General features: G+C 39.3%; 2 protein-coding genes across 2 annotated transcripts in view; one reads left to right on the forward strand and one right to left on the reverse strand.

Annotated features, from left to right (window-relative positions):
- Positions 1-39: 39 nt before the first annotated feature.
- On the reverse strand, positions 40-10198 carry SNAP29 (synaptosome associated protein 29). Its single transcript, XM_068654423.1, has 5 exons — positions 9910-10198; positions 8641-8837; positions 7599-7684; positions 6420-6524; positions 40-4418 (listed from the first exon to the last, which is right to left on the reverse strand). The coding sequence occupies exons 1-5, from the start codon at positions 10111-10113 to the stop codon at positions 4261-4263; spliced, it is 750 nt and encodes a 249-aa protein (XP_068510524.1). The 5' UTR covers positions 10114-10198; the 3' UTR covers positions 40-4260.
- A 188-nt stretch (positions 10199-10386) lies between these two features.
- Positions 10387-17268, forward strand: part of PI4KA (phosphatidylinositol 4-kinase alpha) — a 60049-nt gene continuing 53167 nt past the window's right edge. Inside the window, exons 1-7 of the mRNA XM_068654406.1 lie at positions 10387-10640; positions 12221-12337; positions 13862-13955; positions 14616-14704; positions 15204-15276; positions 15626-15885; positions 16601-16667. Of these exons, the coding sequence (XP_068510507.1) occupies positions 10422-10640; positions 12221-12337; positions 13862-13955; positions 14616-14704; positions 15204-15276; positions 15626-15885; positions 16601-16667 (919 nt within the window). The 5' untranslated portion in view covers positions 10387-10421. The remainder of the gene's footprint in view (positions 10641-12220; positions 12338-13861; positions 13956-14615; positions 14705-15203; positions 15277-15625; positions 15886-16600; positions 16668-17268) is intronic.

Consider the following 17268-nt stretch of genomic DNA (forward strand, 5'->3'; position numbering starts at 1 on the left):
AATGAAAGAATTATGGAAAATAAATGCAAAAATTCTCCATTAACAATAAGCACCTTTATTGACCATCTTACCATTCAACACTTATTTAATTCAGTTTCCTAAACTGATGAAGTACAGTCCAGTTTAGCATTTAAATAAAAGAAAAAGCAAGTGTTATACCTGGGTGGTATAGAACTAAAGTACTGTTAAAATAAAAAAAAGCTGTAGACACAACTAATACTACCTGTGATTCAAGAAATTAATCCCCACAGATTTCAGAGTCAAACTTAATATATCTCCTCCACATGACATTATGCCTCAAAAAATGCCTGTGAAAGTCTGTCTGTTTAGAAGGCAGAGTGGTTAGTAGGTATTTTCTATTTTACCAATTAACAAGTGACATCACAAAAAATACTAGGCAGCCAAATATTTCAGGTAAGTTTTACAAATTAAAAAACAAAACAGAACGACAGCTGTAAAACCTTCTTCAGGGAAAGGCCAGCTGATTTCAGACAGCATTTGTATATAAACCAAATAAAGGCAGTAGTTTTCATTAGAAATTTTAGATGGAAGTCTTGCTATGTCCTCATAGGACATAATATAGCGTCCCAGTGATTTCAGTAAGACAAAAGAGTTCAGCACAGCAACAAATCTTTGCAGTACAGACGAAAATCCAGACACATATCATTTGTTACAGTATTTAATTCAACACTCAAGCAATTTAAAATCATATGCACTGAGGAAACTAGTAACCAAGTATCTGGTTATTCCCACTTCCTTTCCTTCCTGTTTTTAAAACGCATCTTACTATGTTTCCAGTATTTAACACTTTTTCAAAATTTATTAGCAAATTTTTAGAAGCAAGAAAATACCCTTTTATAAAGAAGATTGAAAAAAGTTTTTTGATCTCTTATGCTGACCATAGCATTAAACTTCTACTCAAGGCAGTAAGTGTAAAATTAATCAGAGCTATGTGGCTGCAAGGACACCCATTTCTACGCCAACATTAATATTTAGGCAAAACAATTTATTTAGCTTATCAGGTTAGCGCTGTTGTCTTCTGAAAGTCCTAAACACTATACAAGGTAAGTATCCAAGAAGAAATAAAACTGTATGTCATATCAGGAAATAGTAAGAAAAGTTGCAGAAAGTCCTTCATAACATATATAAAGTGACATTTCCTGGAAAGGCAAAACTTGCGTCTTTTTTTTTTTTCTCTCTCCTTTAAATTTCCCTTTCCTGCAGGATAGAAAGTTACTCTAATGAGGAAAAAAAAATCACTATTACAAAATAGAGTTGTCTCTTCACATCAGTTAAACTTCTTTATCAGCAGAAAGCATAAAGCACCTTTGTGTAAGTTGTGAAAGCAAATTCATTTTGTCGCAGATACTCATTTATATCCTTGCACAATCTTTTTTTTCCCCCAACAATGAAAGCTCAATGTGGGAAGTAGACCTTTAAAACAAGGCTATTAAGCAAAACAAAAATATATAGAGCAGGAAAGCCTAACCAGCAAGAAAACAAACAAACATGTTTTCTCAAACAAATAAATAGCACAGGAAAGCCTACATAGCAAGAGAACAAAGACATATATTACTGAGACTGTGAATGGAATTGTTAGAAGAGATGAAATGTTAGGCCTCTAACTTCCACATGGCTGAGATCTTGGTTTTCTAGTCTGCTCAGATCATAAAGTTCTCAAAGCAGAAATAGGGATTTATTTATTTTATTCCTCTTTTTTTGTCTTTGTTTTCAAAGGCATCAAGAGATATCCAGAATGCAGGAAACATTTAGTAAGGCTGATACAAATAAACTGTTGATCAAAAAAATTGAGCCCGTTCCATGAAACAATTCAGAATGAAAAAAGGAAGAGCTTACATCAGAAAGACAACATACTTTTAAATCAGTCGAAATTTTTGCTTGGATTCAAGCTTCACATTTCTTATTACACGTAGCATAACTAGATCTTCCAGATGCATTTTTCCTTCATTAACCATAACTTAGTGGAGAAAACCTCAGCCTACAACCTAGTTACCAAAGTCTAACTTTGGAAAAAATGTAATTGTTAAATAGCTGCATATAGATAAAGGCAGATTTCAAATTAAAATGAATGTTTTTAATTACTGTGCTTTTTTTTTTTTTTTTAATATCCTCTATTCTCGACAGGCTTGATTTATCATTTTTAAGATGCAAATGCTACTATTTAATTACTTTTAATAAAAAGGGGAGAGTCAAATACAAAATTAAAACAGGTACACTCAATTCCAATATTCCTTCACTGAGGTACTTAAAGATTTTGAAAACTAATGATTGGCACAATTTCCTAAATAAATCTATTGACCTTCTTGAGACATTAAATCATATAATTCATGAATATTCTAACAGAGTAAAAGAAATTTAATTATGATATACACTCACAAAAGTAGATAAGTTGTCATTAATAAGGTTTTCCAAGCTTCCACATGAATATAAGTGACGTGTAAAGTGAAAGTTGAAAAACAAATAAAGATGCTAATAGCTCATAAAGTTTTAAGTCTCCATGAGGCACATCTCTTAGGGACCAAAACCAACGACAACAGTAAGGTAAGGAGAAACTGAGGCTCACTTTCAATCTAAATCACAATTGTACTGTGCTAGTAAGCGCAGGAATATATGCCTGTTTTTTCATAATACTATGCTCAAGAAATGTAGCTTTTTTTTTAGTGATTTATTTTTCTAAAAGTGAACTCTCAGGAGACACTGTAGAACAAGAAAGGCTTCAGTTTTCCTGTGCTTCCTTAAACTTGGTACACTTTATAGCAAGTCAGCTCAAGGTAGCAGTTCCTTTTACTAAAGAAAGGAGAAACTCTGAATGTGATATTCATGAAGGATGCAAGCTTGACGGTCCTGAACATCAAGGTTTTAATTTAATTTATAAGGTAACACGATACAAGCTCAAAGAAGTTATGTCATCTTAGTCACTCATTGTCATTTGTGATATTTAAGAGTTGCAATGCTGACAGGGGTCTTCTCCAAACTGAAATAGCTTATTTGTTTTCAAGACAGACATCTAGTTCTCCCTGTCATGTCTTCAGGTTGGAGTAGAGCTGTAACTATTTTATTCTACAGTGATACTTAGTGTAATAAAGAATAAAACAAACTGGAAGGCTGAACATTTATCTGGAAGACTCAAACTTTTTAAAACCTTTCTTAATCTGCAGAAGCTTTTTATACCTGCTAAGCCTATGTAGAAGTATGCCAATCATAGCTGTGCGTCTTAAAACCAGTCACATTACCAAGGAGGACACAGCACCTACTCGCTCCCTAATCACCTTTATTTGAAGTAAATGTTAAATTAAGGAATGATCTATGATCTATTCGCACAGTATCAGTCCAATTCTTCACTTGGAGAAAATGGAAGCTACTAAAATGGAAACTACTTTCAAATAACCACGTACCTGAATAAGCTGAGAAAGGGCAGAAAAAAAAAAACTAGACGATGACAATGTTACCCAAACCTTTTGGGTTTCTGTCAGTCAATCAAGATTTTGTGTAAACCATAATATACCCCTGTAGATCTTTACTGATAATAACATAAAGGTGATAGCATTCACTGACAGTCATAACAACCACTGTTCTTCCACCTCTTGGGAAAAGAGGTCTTTGGAAAGCAAAAAAGTAGAGGATTTTATCATTCTTGCATGACACCCTTGATAGTTAACAATTTACAACTTCCATAGAACAGTTTGTTCCTTAAGCTCCAGAAATGCCAGAGGACAGTCACTTACAATTATTTTTACAGCTGGAAATCGGCATTTTTTTCAGAATTTTAAATAGCTGTAGGTAAACAGAATTAGCAACATTTGCTCTGAACAAAGAAGTACATTCTGTTCTCCCTGACCCCTCCCCAAAACAGAGGGGAAATGTAGTTACTTTTCTCATCACAACTTTCAGGCCAAGGACACTGAAGCTTTGTAGACTCAGAATTCCTTCACGCACACAACACACAGTTATACAATTTTGAATTAATTCAAAATGTAATGCAATTGAGAAAGGTATCCAGCACAAAAGAATTAACAGAGTGCTGAGAGATTTTACTCAGCGTGCACTTTTCCTATGTACATTATGAAGAAACTTAAGGTATTATGCTGCACTTAAGATTATGCAATTTTAATGGCAACAAAATCAGTAACATACCAGAAAAAAAAATTAATAGATATTGTCCAAGTTTTTTTTAAAGAGATCTGTTGAGATAAGATATCCAAGAAGGACTAATGCTGGACAAAAATTTCTATAAGCTCTTTAAAGTTGTCGGATTTTTTTATCAGTGCTTTTAATATTGACATCCAGTGTCTCTACTTTTTTGGTTAGCCGATCCAGCATATCATCTTGCTCCTCTATTTCTGTCTGCAGACCAAGAGCTAGGTTTTTCAGACGACTCAACCCAGAAGACATCTCATCTGTCAACAGAGATTGACCGTAAGGATTCAAAGCAGTATAAAGCATCCGTTTAAACAGTGTGGTATCAGAACTCCCTCTTCTCCAAAACCTGGATTTAGGAAATGTTAGTTAAGACTGCTCAAGTCCAAGCCTTCTCTAATAGTGGAAGCAGCAATCTTTTGACATGGCTACTGAATTTCTGTCAGAAAGTAACCACTTCCTTCTTCCTTCCCATTAAAAGTTAAATGCTTAAAACCAAATTGTATCCCTATAAAATGAGGTATTCTGCAATGTAGTTTCTACTTCTAAAAATACTTTATAGAAGGCTGGGATACATCTTTTCTCAGGTCGATATACACAATGTGCTCACTAACTTTTCTTTTTCGCCCGCTTTAAAACGTTCTTCATGCAGAGATATCATCAATACACTGAAAATTTAAAATTTAATCAGTTAATTATTTATCAGATGTAAAAAAATCAATTTCCACATTTCCTAATTTGGCTACAAGGAAACTTTTATTGCATGATTGATTGGTACAAATGCTTCTGAGGCTAGTAAGTTTTTGCATGGCTTGGGGGTAGAATAAATGTGCTTCCGCTAACTCTTATACTTGATTATTTCTCTTTGATCTGTTCCTTTCTGATTTCCTTCAAATCTCTTCTTTCTAGGTTAGCTAAACAGCAACACATGTAAGCAAAGAGGCACTTTGTATATATACACTACAAAACAAGAGAAAATCAGCTGAATATTTTTTGAAGTTAAAAAAAACATATGCAGCAAATTCACATGTGAAATATTTAGTGCCTTTTGATTGCTCAATTTTCTGCATTTTTTTTTTCCAAAGTTGCACACAGTTGCAGATTCTTTGGGTTTAAACTGATGTACAATTTAATATCTCGGTTTTAACTGTCAGTGAGATAAGTTGTATGCATCTTTCAACACAGGTGGCAAGCTTTATATAATGAGTTAATAAGTATCCATACTGGTCTAATCTGGCTGTCAATATGAGGCATTATTTCCTTCTTAATATTACTACTATCTGTTTAATAATTTATTTTTTTCAGAATGGAAGAATTAGCCTGCCTGTCCCAGTGACGTTCCACTTACAGGATGATTCAAAGAAATATTTTCATATCCTGAGTACAGATGTTATAGGATACATCAGCACCATTTTCTCATTCAAATAACAGAAACTTGCTAGCATATTCACATTTAGTGAGATTGTTTTTCTTATGGTCAATCTATGATCCAAGAGGACTTATGCTTTGGGTGTAGTTTTTTTCTCCCAGTTTCTTTGTTCAGGGGCAGTTCAAAATCTAATAGTTATAAAGCACAAGCATGTAGAAGAGTTAAAATAATGATCATAGAATCATAGAATATCCTGAGTTGGAAGGGACCCTTAAGGATCATCAAGTCCAACTCTTGACACCACACAGGTCTACCCAAAAGTTCAGACCATGTGACTAAGTGCACAGTCCAATCTCTTCTTAAATTCAGACAGGCTCGGTGCAGTGACCACTTCCCTGGGGAGCCTGTTCCAGTGTGCAACCACTCTCTCTGTGAAGAACCCCCTCCTGATGTCAAGCCTAAATTTCCCCTGCCTCAGCTTGACCCCGTTCCCGCGGGTCCTGTCACTGGTGTTAATGGAGAAATAGGGTATTTGTTTCCATAAGAGATTTATACTATTGCAGGCATCCTACCCAGTTTGTTTCTAGCTGGTTTCACACGAAAGGTATTTCTAATTCAGATTTGTTATTAATATGTGCAGGTAGTTGACCCACAGACATCCCACAGCATAGAACTATTCAAATAACGCGTGCCTCAATGAAATGTTGGATTCTGTCACGGTTATAGTTCTGAAAGAGTCTACAAGTAAATGTTGTTATTCTCAAAGCTTGTATGTGAGCTATAAAAAAAAAAGTGCTTCTTGAGAACACATTGCTTAGAAATTCTCTCCCTGGCTTGAGAACCAAAAATTAAAAATTGTATTATGTCAAACAGTTTCAATTTTTTCACTTACCTAAGTTGTTATCAATTTTCTGGTGGTAAGCTCGCAGATGTTGATTCTTTGGATAGGCATCCCGTTGCACTGAAGTAACTAAATCTATGTTGCTGAAATCACTGTCTGCCAAGAGTATAAAGTACAGAGTATTATATAATAAAAAGACAGAAAGAAAAAATCAAGTTTTAGAAGGGCTATTAAAAATTAGTCTGGCTACAGATGCCATGAAATCTTATCACCTATTAGTCAGTGTATCAAAAGCAGTCCAACTTCTCTATCTATAGGACATGCTCAAAATTAACAGTTATTAAGCTATAACTACTCTGCTGAATTGCGTTTTGTAGTTTTGCTGAGTAGCCGAGAGACGAAAAAAAAAAAAAAAACAACCAAAAAAACAGGCTTACCTGCTTTCTATCTGCATTTAGCAGTCCCTCAGGTAAACCCACCAGAGAGTTAGTTCTGCCCTCTGTTGGTCAGACTTTTAATATTATAGGGAGTGGAATGGAGATGGATGTTAACCAAAAAGTATTTCGTGCCTTACAGAGCTACAACTATAAACTGCAGCTTTCTCAATCTCACTAAACTAAATAATTAAAACTTCAATTTAAGAAGTAACAGTTACTTTGTACATAAAAGTAATCCAAAGTTAGCTCCTAAGAATGGGAACAAGACCAAACCCTGAATTGTTCCTTGTGCAAACAAAGTAAGGACTTCATTGTGAAGGGTTATAGTTCACATTGCAAATAACAAGGAAAACACATACAAAAACTACTGCAAACCACGGTTAAAAAGAAGAACCTCAAAGTACAAGTCAATATTTTGGCAATGTAGGACAAGGCTGGCTGTACATTATGTGGATTCTTGGCCAGAATCTCCTCCGTGCAAATATAAGCACTAGATGTCTTTACATCTGTAGATGCACTACAGTCCTTACTACATATAGCTTAAATCCCCTGCAGGAAGGGCTAGATAAAATCCAAGTGCAAGTAAGAATTTTCAAGTCTTCAGGATGGGTATAAGAGGTTTAGGGGCAGACAATTCCCTAAAGTTGAAAGTCACAAACACTGGGATACAATCTCCAGAAGTTGGGTAGCAATCCAAGTCAGCAGTTGGGCAGGCTAAAGGGTCTCCTTCACCACTGTGCAAGTTCCCTCCACTTTGATGACAGACATTCAGTATAAAATAAAGTTAACAAACCAGAATTATCTAGCCGCCTTAAGTTCGGATGACTTTCCTGGTATTTTGACTCTTGCTCCTTACTAGACATCATTGCTTCTTTTAATCTGGTAATAAAGAGAGTAAAATTAAAATACTATTATGGACCACAGGCTTCATTCTAGATCTATTAAACAAGAATGAGCATCAAAATTATCCAAGAAAAATATTTTTTTAGACTTAATCCAACAAGTCCCTTTACAATAATTTATTGTATTCAGTGAAAGCAGAATTGGTTGCTTTAGTGCTGAAAATAGTGTAAGCTTTGATATCAAGAACAAAACCATATCTTCAGTGTTGGAGGCAATCTATTCATTCTCTCTAATGGAAGATGAGGCCAGGAAAGAAAATAGTAACAATTAAAAAAAAAAAAAAATCAATCCATGATTCCATGTGTACAGCCTGGTAATGCTGTACACAAATTTCTCAGTTGAAGAGAGACAAGTACTGTAAGAGATGGTACTTTCACAGCAATTCATTTTCGTTTACAGCTTTTAATAAAAACTAGTGAAACATACATAGTATTTAACTAGAAGCACTACAAATATAAAGGGATACAAAAATATTTTTCTCAGAGTTAAAGAAAAAGGGAATCAGACACCATCTCAGGAGTTTACAGAATCAACAAATTTGTAATTGATTTTCTGGTGACATTTCAGAGATGATGTGAGAAATGTCTCAAAAAAAAGTTAAAAAGGTAGATGGACAAGGTGAGGAGTTTAGGGGAAAGATACACAAGTGAAACTGGCGACATTGTGAGGAAACCCTCTCTCTCCCCAGGAGTCTGGTACTTGAAGGGACCAAGTAACGTAAGTGTGCATGCACACAGGAGACAGCCAGGACTCTGACAACAGAATAAGCTAATTACAGATTACTGGGGAGAAAAAGGTTCCACTTTAAAAATTACTTCAGAAAAACTGTTCTAGATCCAGAATCTCTCATAACATTTCTGATGACAGACAGGTCTCCTGTTTGAGCCCAACAAAGTACTATCATTCCCAAGTGAAACGTTTATTTTCCTTACCTACTATTACCATAATATTCAGGAGTTCCATTCTGCTCTGGCTTGCTCTCTGGAGGTTTGGGTTTGAAGTAGTTAACCAGCCCCCCAAAAACACTCTTAATGCTATTTATGTGTCTTTGACTGGTCTTCAAGTCCTGGTCCATTTTATCTACCATCTGTTCTGTGCGCTTCAGCGACTCTCCTTGACGTACGAGCTCCTAATAGATATTGACAGACAAAAGGAAGCTAGTAAAGCCAAGATAAACTGAAACAACAAGTATTTTTAACAGACATTCTGAAGAAAAATAGAGCATTCCTTCAATCTATGTAGATGATTTCTAAGGGAGTGCAGCCTTTTCACTCACTCCTGTTTCTCCAGGGCATTTCAATCGAGCTGCTAGTCAGCTGTAGCACTAACCAGCTATAAAACCCTCATCAGTGCGATGCCAGCTTCCTGACAGGTACCACAAAGGGGAGCCAGGAATTTTCTGTATTGGCCGCTTGTCAGGTTGATGTTTGTATCTGTCCTCTGTGGGCAAAGTAGTGGAAATGCAAAGGTTTATGGCAGGGAAATGAGAACTATTTCTAGTTGTGAATGACACTTTAGTTAACAAGGGATGCTATTTTCATGTTACTGGGGTGTTTCAGATAATTTATGAACCGAATAACTGAATAAAATAAACACAACTAGATTTTTTCACACTGCAGGAATATTTTTTTGGCTAACACTGCAAGATTTAGAAGTTCTGATATACACAGCTGTGTTATTTTCTATTTCAGTGTCACAAATACTATTCTAAAGTAATCCAAAGCTTAATTTTGAGATTAATTTTGGCAGAAGAGTTGCCCACAGCCAACACTAGTGCACAGCAAAGGGCTTGTCCTCAAACTCTCACCAGAGCTTGGGGAATTACTGTTAAACGCGGTTGTTTTCTCCCTCAAGCAGCAAGCCCACACAATTTGTTTTACCATTACCCCTGCGTCAAGACTGAGTTCTTAATTCCTCATTTAGGCTGTTTTTAACACGAATCACGAGGCAGGAAGCTCCCCGAGGCCGCCCTGGCAGGCCCGGCCCCGGGCAGGTGACTCCAGGGGCAGGACCCGCGTTAGCAGCAACCGGGCCCGGCCTGGCCCCCGGTGAGCACGAAGGAAGTGATTAATCGGCGTGACACCGAGCGCCTGGCAAACAAAACAACCCGGCCGGCAGGCGCCTCGACCAGCGAGGGAACAGCTGGCACCCTCCCGGTCAGGCAGGCACAAACCCAACCGCTACAGACCCCCGGGACCCACCTCGGAGGCGGCCACGCCGATGCGCTCCGACTCGTAGAGGAGCGACAGGGAGCGGGCGGTGCTGTCGGCGGTGGCGGCGGAGCGCCGCAGGACCTCCCGCTGCAGGTAGCGCTGCCGCTCGGCGCCGCCCGCCTCCTCCTCCCCCCCCACAACCTCCTCATCCTCCTCAGCGAAGGGGTTGTAGCTCCTCGGGGGGCCCGACATGGCGCTGCCGGCCGGCCTCTGGCACCGCCGCTCCTTCCCCACACAAGCACCGGGCGGCCCCGCCCGCTCCGCCCCGCCCCGCCCCTCCCCGTCCCGCCCCGGGCGCTGCGCTGAGGCGGGCGGCGGCTGGGACCGCCCACCGCCGGGAACAGGGGGAGCCGGGCGAGCCCATCGCTGAGAGATCGGGTGCGCGGGGGGGTGACTGGCAGAGAAGCCGCAGCGGGCGCCGCCATTTTGTTGACGCGCGGGGCGGGCCGGGGGAACGCCGTCCCGCGAGAGGGGCCCCGCCCGCGGGGCTCCCTCCCAACATGGCGGCCGCGGCGGTAGCGGCGGCGGCGGCGGCCGCAGCAACGGCGGCGGCGGCGGCCGCGCCGGGGAGCTCCGCCACAGCAACGGCGGCTGCCGCGGCTCCCTCGGCCGGCACGGGGCGGGGGAGCAGCGCGGGCACCGCGCGGGGCTTCTACTTCAACACGGTGCTGTCACTGGCGCGCTCGTTGGCGGTGCAGAACCCGGCGCCGCTGGAGAAGGTGAGCGAGGGGCGCGCCCTGAGGGGAGGCTGCTCCGAGGGGCCCCGTGGGGGGGTCGTGAGGGGGTGTCCGGGCGCCCCGCGGGGCCCTGTCACGCGTGGCTCGGCCGTGTCCCCTGCGGGGGTGCTGAGGGGAGCAGGGGGCTGGGGTCCGGCCCTGAAGCTTGTGAGGTGTAATTAGCGCCAGCCTAATGAGGGCCGGTTGGGTTATCCTGTGTATCTGGTGAAAGCGAAGCGAAGGAATCAGCTCAAGGTTAAAAAAAAGCAGAACGGAAAAAATAGGAATTTGGGTTCAGGTAAACGTCTAGTGACTGCGTAATGAAATAAGAGAATTTTCGCCTCACGAGGGTTCTCTCTGTGGGTCCTGCTGTCAGTGTGGGCTCCCGTGGCTGTCCTGAGGCACCCCGGGGGTCAGTGCCTAGCTGGAAGGGGCCGAGCCTTCACATTGCCTCGGGCCCTAACGAGAAGTGGCTAAATTGGTGAAAATTACAGCTCTGCCTCGGCGAAAATCATAGCGCGTGACTTATTCTTGGCCAGCTGTTGCAGGTGTCTTTGCGTAGTTCTTGTTCCTGAAATCTGTCAGTGCTCTGACAGCCACCTGTAAGCGCTTCCTTTAACCTCTTGCTGTTGGTTCACTCTTATCTGGTGTTTATTTTTTTATTTGAGAGAGTACACGTAGGAGTTAAACGATATCAACAGGTCATATCTAGCTACAGTTACGTTATACCACATACTAATCTGACGTGGAACACAGGTATTAAAAGTTATTTTGAAGTTCATATTTTCCTCTGCCGCATTTTACGCTAATCAAGAGGATTACCTGCGTTGTATTACAGGTCTTGTAGTTACATTGGGCATCCACTAAGTTGTTTTAATCCTCTAGGAAAACAGTTTCTTAGTTTACAAATTTAAAGATGGAATGTTTAAAGTTTACTGTGTAAATGGGAAGTAGCTTGACATTGAAACATAGGTCTTGTCCCTTTCTGTTACTACTTATTAGCATCAATCAGATTTTTAGAAAGTCCATCTGCTTGTTGCATTTCCTTTTTTTTTTTTTTTTATAACGGTTCCATAGGCAAAATGAGCATTTTAGAGATTTGAAATATTCTTTAGTTGTGCGTTTGCTGGGTATGCAGTGAATTGATAGGTAAGTTGTGGGGAAAATAAGGTCTGGAAACTTAATGTGTTAAAAGGATCAGAGCAAAAGTCAAACTCAGCTATGCAGCAGCGTTTATTCAGGGCTGTATATGAGGAAGGCACTGGTGCAGTTGTAACACCACTTCAGACACCGGAGGTCTGAATGAATCTTGAAAACCACAGCCTGTCAGTTTGTTTCTCTGTTATGAAAATATTTACAACGGTCTTAGTACTACCCAGGTCTATTGCTTGGCATGCTCTAGGGTGTGGACATGATGACTAAATCTGTTCCTTATACAAAAAGCTGGGAGATATTTGCATTGCTTTCCTTACCAAATGTCTATTGGTAGATTTTTGAAAGACAGTTTTAACACTGTTGTTCCTTTGGATTGTTTTGACGCTTTTGCTGTTGTTCTCCCATCCTTTCCCATCACTGTTTTTCAGGTACAAAAGCTGCTCTGTATGTGTCCAGTGGATTTCCATGGAATTTTCCAGTTAGATGAACGTCGAAGAGATGCTGTAATTGCTTTGGGAATCTTTCTAATTGAATCTGACCTTCAGGTATTTTTCCTCCCTTGGGATATTTAACTTGAAAGATGTTGAAATAGTTGTTCAATGAATCAAAACTTGGTATTTAATATTCATTTGAATTACTGTAATGTGGGGAAAATGAAAGTTGTGAATGCCTTAGACATATGGTACAATATTCATGTCCTTGCTATAAAGAGCTGACTAGATAAAAGATCAGACATAACAGATGGATGCAGGCAGGGGAGCACAAGGAAACAAGGACAGTACTGATGACAGAAGTTGTGGTACTGCCACAGCCAAACTGCTCTCATGTTTCTTGGTCGTCACAGCTTAAGGAGGGACAGGAAAGCTTAAATCATTTTGCAGAGTTTTTTTTGGGGGTGGTAACCAACACAAAGGCACTTGTTTGTAGATTTTTAAAAGGTAGCTGATGAATTGGCCCCGTGGTATTGAATTTGAGGTAGTAAAGGAGGGAAGTGGTTTTTAAGAGGAAGCGTGAAGCATATAAGTTTTCATTGTTAGAGTATATGTTGGCTGAATGTGGAAGTGCAAGAAGTTTTTATAGGTGTGGGCAAACTGTTCGGCGCAATTTACTCAGTGTGTCGTTGCTTGTCCTGCCCTCACCAGCTTCTAAACAACAGGTATGTTTCAGGAGCAAACATGCTCCTGAATGTCAGGTTTGTAACAGCCTTTTTATGCCTGGGCATTAGCTAGGGTAAAAAGACAAACAGTGCGGATAGGTTGCATTGTATACAAATATCCCTTTTGTATCTGTCAGCTTGTTTCTGACAAGCTGGTTCTTTTCTCTTCAAATGCTGGGGATGGTATTGTTTCTTGGAGAAGAAGGGAAGGATGTATGGAGTCCTGGTTTCAAAGACATTCACCTCACTTCAAGTCTTTTAATGATGCTGGGGTTTGGATTGATACTGAATTTCCTCCTCTTTGGTGCCTGGTTACTAAGATACAGCTTGCGTACATAGTATTAACAACTTTGTCCTGTTTGCATTTTGTTAGTATGAAATTTAAAGCAATTGTATTCATTTTTTTTAGCATTTTTTGATGGTTTTGAAAATATCAGTTTTAATTAATCCATCTTTGTGGGGAAAGAAATTATTATTCTTGGATTTGCAGATTTAACTGAGGTGTTAAGTGGGTGTGCTAAGTGATTTGCTTACGGCTAAGGGATGGATTTCCAATATTGAATTGGGACTGGCATTTCTAAATATCTAGACATCTTAAAATTATCTTGTGACTTTGGTGCAAATTGATGAACGAATTGGAGAGAAAATTAATTAATTCAATTAATCCCAACTTTTATGGAGAACGAATGGTTGCCCAGAACAAAATGCTTGGGTTTATAGAACTGAGTTAGTTTACTTTCCTTTGCCTGTGTTGAAATAAATTTTGCACTATTCAAGAAGCCTGTGGAGTAATCATTAGAAAAAGCGTGTTCTATGTTTGTTTAATGTAGTGTTTCCATGCCTCTAAAATATCTTTAGCAGAATTTGTTCAGCTTTTTGTTTCCATTTTAAATAGAGTATTTTCCATCTTTAGCACAAAGATAATGTGGTTCCGTACCTCCTCCGACTTCTGAAGGGACTTCCCAAAGTCCAGTGGATAGAAGAAAGCAATGCACGGAAAGGCAGAGGTGATGTTTGTTGTTGTGTATTCTTATCACTCTCATAGAACAGTAGACAAGAAATAGAAAGAACAAAGCCTATTCAGGACATGGTAAAAAGAGAAACGGGAGAGGGCCTGTTAGGTCCTCAGCTCTTGACTTGACAGTGTTTAATACTGGTTGTTCTTTAGAACCAAAGAGAAAGCTGAATACCTCCCAGCTTTCTTCTTGACTGTTTTATGAGAATTTGCGCTTCCAAATAAATCTGTGCTCAATATATTTTGGGACTAAATTGGAGAAGTTTGCATGGCAGTTGGGTCAGGAGAATGGAACCTGAGATTTTTATGATCTGCTTTTAGTTAGATACTTAGTTGCTGTGAAACCACTTAATTTCTTCCTCCCTTAATACCACTTAAAATATAATATAAGAATACTTCTGTTTCACAAAGTATATTATATTATATTTATTTATTTATTTGAAAACCGGGAAGGGTTTTTACAAATTTAAAAATAGGTTTTTAACGCTTCACACTGAAATTATGATGGTTAGAAAGTACTTGTACGTCATGTATGTAGGACTCTACCCACAGGCTGTCTCAGAACTGTACAGCATGTGAATCTGTTGTGTTGTCTTTATTATTATTTTTTCTGATATGCCATCTCTAACAGTACTTATCTCTTACTTTGCAGGGTTGCTTCCAGTAGCAGAAAACTTCAGCTTCTGCTTGGTAACTTTGTTATCAGATGTTGCTTACAGGGATGCCTCTCTCAGAGAGCAGGTAGAGTTTAAGTTTGTGCTTACCTCATACACGATTCTCCAGTGGTGTAACTGACAAATGTCTAGGCAAGAGTGCATCACAGCTGCCTTCCTTCTTCCTTGCCAAGGGATTGGTTGCTTTGACATGTATGCTGCTGCGTTACTTTGCTTCAGTTAATGAAGTCAGGTACACAGAAGAAATTCTTAAATCTGTTTTCGCTTCTGGATGTCAAAGTATGACAATCACTGAGTCCAGAGTTCTAGAATTCAAGCTTGGTACTAAGATCAGGGCTGCTGCAATTTTATTCTGTTGTACACACCAGTTGGCTGAAGGCTTTACAAAGGAAGCTCTGTAAGCTGAATGAGACCAATATACTTTTGTAGTCACACAGCATTAAAAACATCTTGTTTACAGAGATGTTCACATTCGTAAGTGTTGTATGTGTTGTAGTGATCTCATATATGATGATAAAACCTCTTTACCAACATCTGTTTTTGTATGTCTGTCATGATTACTTTAGATTTTGGATGCAATTCTACAAGTAATGCAGTTCCTGTTGGGAATGTGCCAGACCCCACAGATGCATGATAAAGGTACTTTTAAAATAACTCTTTATATTGTTACTGTATCTGAACTTGTCCGCTGAAATTCTTGTATTTTCAAACTATTAGGATTGCTCCTGAGAAATGAGAAGCTTTTCTCATTAGCCTTTCTCTTAGCATGTATTTACTCTGCTGCTGTAAATGAAATACAGAAGCTAGAGATATATATTAATTTAAGATAACTTTGTAATTTTTCCTCTGCTTTTGAACAAATCTTTGTAAAGCACTTTAGGCTGAAGCAGTTTTGTGAACCGATAGAACTACCTCTCGTCAGTTTTGCTAAGTTACTGTTAATATATTCTTATATTTTTTTTTTTGTTTCTTTCCCCTCCCTCTCCAGAATATTTATGCAAGTATGCAGTGCCCTGCCTCATAGGAATTTCTCGAGCCTTTGGTCGCTACAGCAATTCAGAGGAGGCTCTCCTTTCAAAGCTTTTCCCAAAAATTCCCCCACATTCCCTGAGAGTTCCAGAAGAGCTTGAAGGAATTCGCCGGCGATCCTTTAATGATTTCAGATCCATTCTTCCCAGTTCTCTGCTCACTGTTTGCCAAGAAGGAACACTAAAGAGAAAAGCTAGCAGTGTATCTAGCATCTCACAGGTCTGTATGACTTGCCATGTGGTGGAATTGGTGCTACAATGACATTGTGGTCTTGATGTGATTAAGGCAGCCTTAAGCCTGGATACATAGACTGTCTCTTATCATGTTATTTGACCACGTTCAGAAACCTTTATTTTGGTTCTATGGCTGACTTTCAGAATGATTTTTGTAGCTTCTAAGCTACAAAATAATTAGTGACAGTTAAACTAATTACTGTAGCAATAAATCCTGATAATAAGTGGATGCCCAATTCTATTCCTGATTTTATATTATATTTCATATTATCCTCATGTTAAAAATATATATATATGTAATGTTTATTAAAAAATTCGGGAAACTGTCAATTGATGGCTAGAGTTTTCAGAAGTGCTGAGATTATAGAAGCTCTTGCTGGCTTTACTGGCAGCTGTGCATATTCATTATCATAGGGGGAAAATGGATTCAGGTGCCTGTTTGGAAACCATGGATTGTTATTAGCATAGTTATGTGCAGTACAGGAGTTGTCATTCTGATCTGTTTCCTTTAATCAAAACTACTGAACTAGCCTTTTTTAACTTCCCATTTTTTGGTTGTAATTGAGCTGTTAGGCCTGTCCATACATTGTTCTGGTAGTTTCACCTGAAGCTGTGTTTCACTATAAAGCGTGTGAACACACTGATGAGTATTTCTCCATAGTTTTTAAAAGCATGGTTTTAAAACGTGTGTGATGTTTCAGGTTAGTCCTGAACGTGGAATTCCCCCACCCAGCTCTCCTGGAGGATCTGCAATTCATTACTTTGAAGGTAAATTATTTTGCAAATGAATAATGTGGGATTCCTTTATTTTTATTTCTCTTTACAGAAAATTGAGAACCAAAATCCTTTTGACCTCTTTCTCTACATTCTCGGATTCTTACAGTAATTCTAAGGCACACGCCTGCTAGATTTCTGAAAAACTGCAGTGTGAAGACGGCAGGAAGTAGTCGTCATTAATACTACTGATCTCCAGGGTCAGTTGTTTCTGGCAGGCTTCTGAGAGACATGATTTCCCCGTGCTAGGCAGTGCCTCGTACTGAAGAGCTTAATTTGACTAAGCCAAAAATATTTGGGCAGATTAGACTGAGTAACTTCCAGAAACAAGTGTTAATGCCATTCTTCACTAAACAAGGAAATTGATGGACTAGTGTCTAGAATGTACCACAAAGGTCTCAAAATTCTAGGATTCTAAAACAACAGCTCCATTTGAAGTAAATTTGGTATGGGTCACTGTTTAAGGACCTAGTAATTTGCTGAAGTGAAAAATATTAAAGGAGACACAGAAGTTGTCTCTTAACCACTGGGTTTTGGTACAGCTCCAGCTTTGAGTTTTTGTGCTGTAACATGTAGAAGCAGTGCTTGAAAATAA

Source organism: Anas acuta, chromosome 17 (assembly GCF_963932015.1).
Source record: "Anas acuta chromosome 17, bAnaAcu1.1, whole genome shotgun sequence".
NCBI classification, from domain to species: domain Eukaryota; kingdom Metazoa; phylum Chordata; class Aves; order Anseriformes; family Anatidae; genus Anas; species Anas acuta.

Excerpts from the sequence above, each read along its gene's own strand:
- SNAP29 (XM_068654423.1), bottom strand. The coding sequence starts at position 10,113 with ATGTCGGGCCCCCCGAGGAGCTACAACCCCTTCGCTGAGGAGGATGAG. Across the intron at positions 6,525-7,598 it reads AAGGCGGCTAGATAATTCTG|ACAGTGATTTCAGCAACATA; the intron begins GTTTGTTAACTT and ends TACTCTTGGCAG. Across the intron at positions 4,419-6,419 it reads GAAAATTGATAACAACTTAG|ATGAGATGTCTTCTGGGTTG; the intron begins GTAAGTGAAAAA and ends CTCTGTTGACAG.